This window comes from Penaeus monodon, chromosome 15, assembly GCF_015228065.2.
Source record: "Penaeus monodon isolate SGIC_2016 chromosome 15, NSTDA_Pmon_1, whole genome shotgun sequence".
NCBI classification, from domain to species: Eukaryota; Metazoa; Arthropoda; class Malacostraca; order Decapoda; family Penaeidae; genus Penaeus; species Penaeus monodon.
This window is the reverse complement of record NC_051400.1, coordinates 12,038,701-12,039,285: the sequence shown is the minus strand read 5'-3', so window position 1 is coordinate 12,039,285 and position 585 is coordinate 12,038,701. Positions and strand designations below refer to the sequence as shown.

Below are 585 nucleotides of genomic sequence, written 5' to 3'. Positions count from 1 at the left end.
TCCCCCTCCAGATCCTGGCCAGCCACCCCCACCCGCGGGAAAACGCACGGGTGCACCCGGGGCTCATCCACCCCCCCAGCTTGTCCCCTGCAGACCAGGGACTGCTCGGTCTAGTCGGTGGCTCCGACCACGTAGAACCGGGGTCGCCCTCTGAGGGACGAGGGAGATATCTTGGAGAAAGGCAGTGGTAACTGATAGTCACTATTATTATATTAGAACGAACAGTATTGTTTTTATTTCCCTCTAATCAAGCGTATGATCTCCATCACCCGCATTAGTAATGATGTATAATATGTACCATAAGCATAGTAGTAATATAATTACCATCATATCATCACAAACCCTCCTTAAAAGGCTTCCCCCAATCACTACCTGAATGCGCTCTCGTGGGACGGCGAGCCCCCTTCCCAGACGCGGGTCATGTTGCCCAGACCGGCTGCCGGCTTTTTCCCAACAGTCTCCTGCAACTGCATTTTAAAAAAATAATGCTTAAAAAATCAAACCAAAAAGGTTTATTAGTATTGGAAGTGGATACCATAAAAAACGGTGTATTCAATAAAAAAAGGTAAAAAACAAATCTACCAA

General features: G+C 47.4%; 1 protein-coding gene across 1 annotated transcript in view; it reads right to left on the bottom strand.

Moving 5' to 3' along the window:
- The window catches only part of LOC119582214, a 10,047-nt gene that overhangs the window by 1,698 nt on the left and 7,764 nt on the right, over positions 1-585 (bottom strand). Inside the window, exons 3-4 of the mRNA XM_037930444.1 lie at positions 373-467; positions 49-170 (exon numbers count right to left, since the gene is read on the bottom strand). Of these exons, the coding sequence (XP_037786372.1) occupies positions 49-170; positions 373-467 (217 nt within the window). The remainder of the gene's footprint in view (positions 1-48; positions 171-372; positions 468-585) is intronic.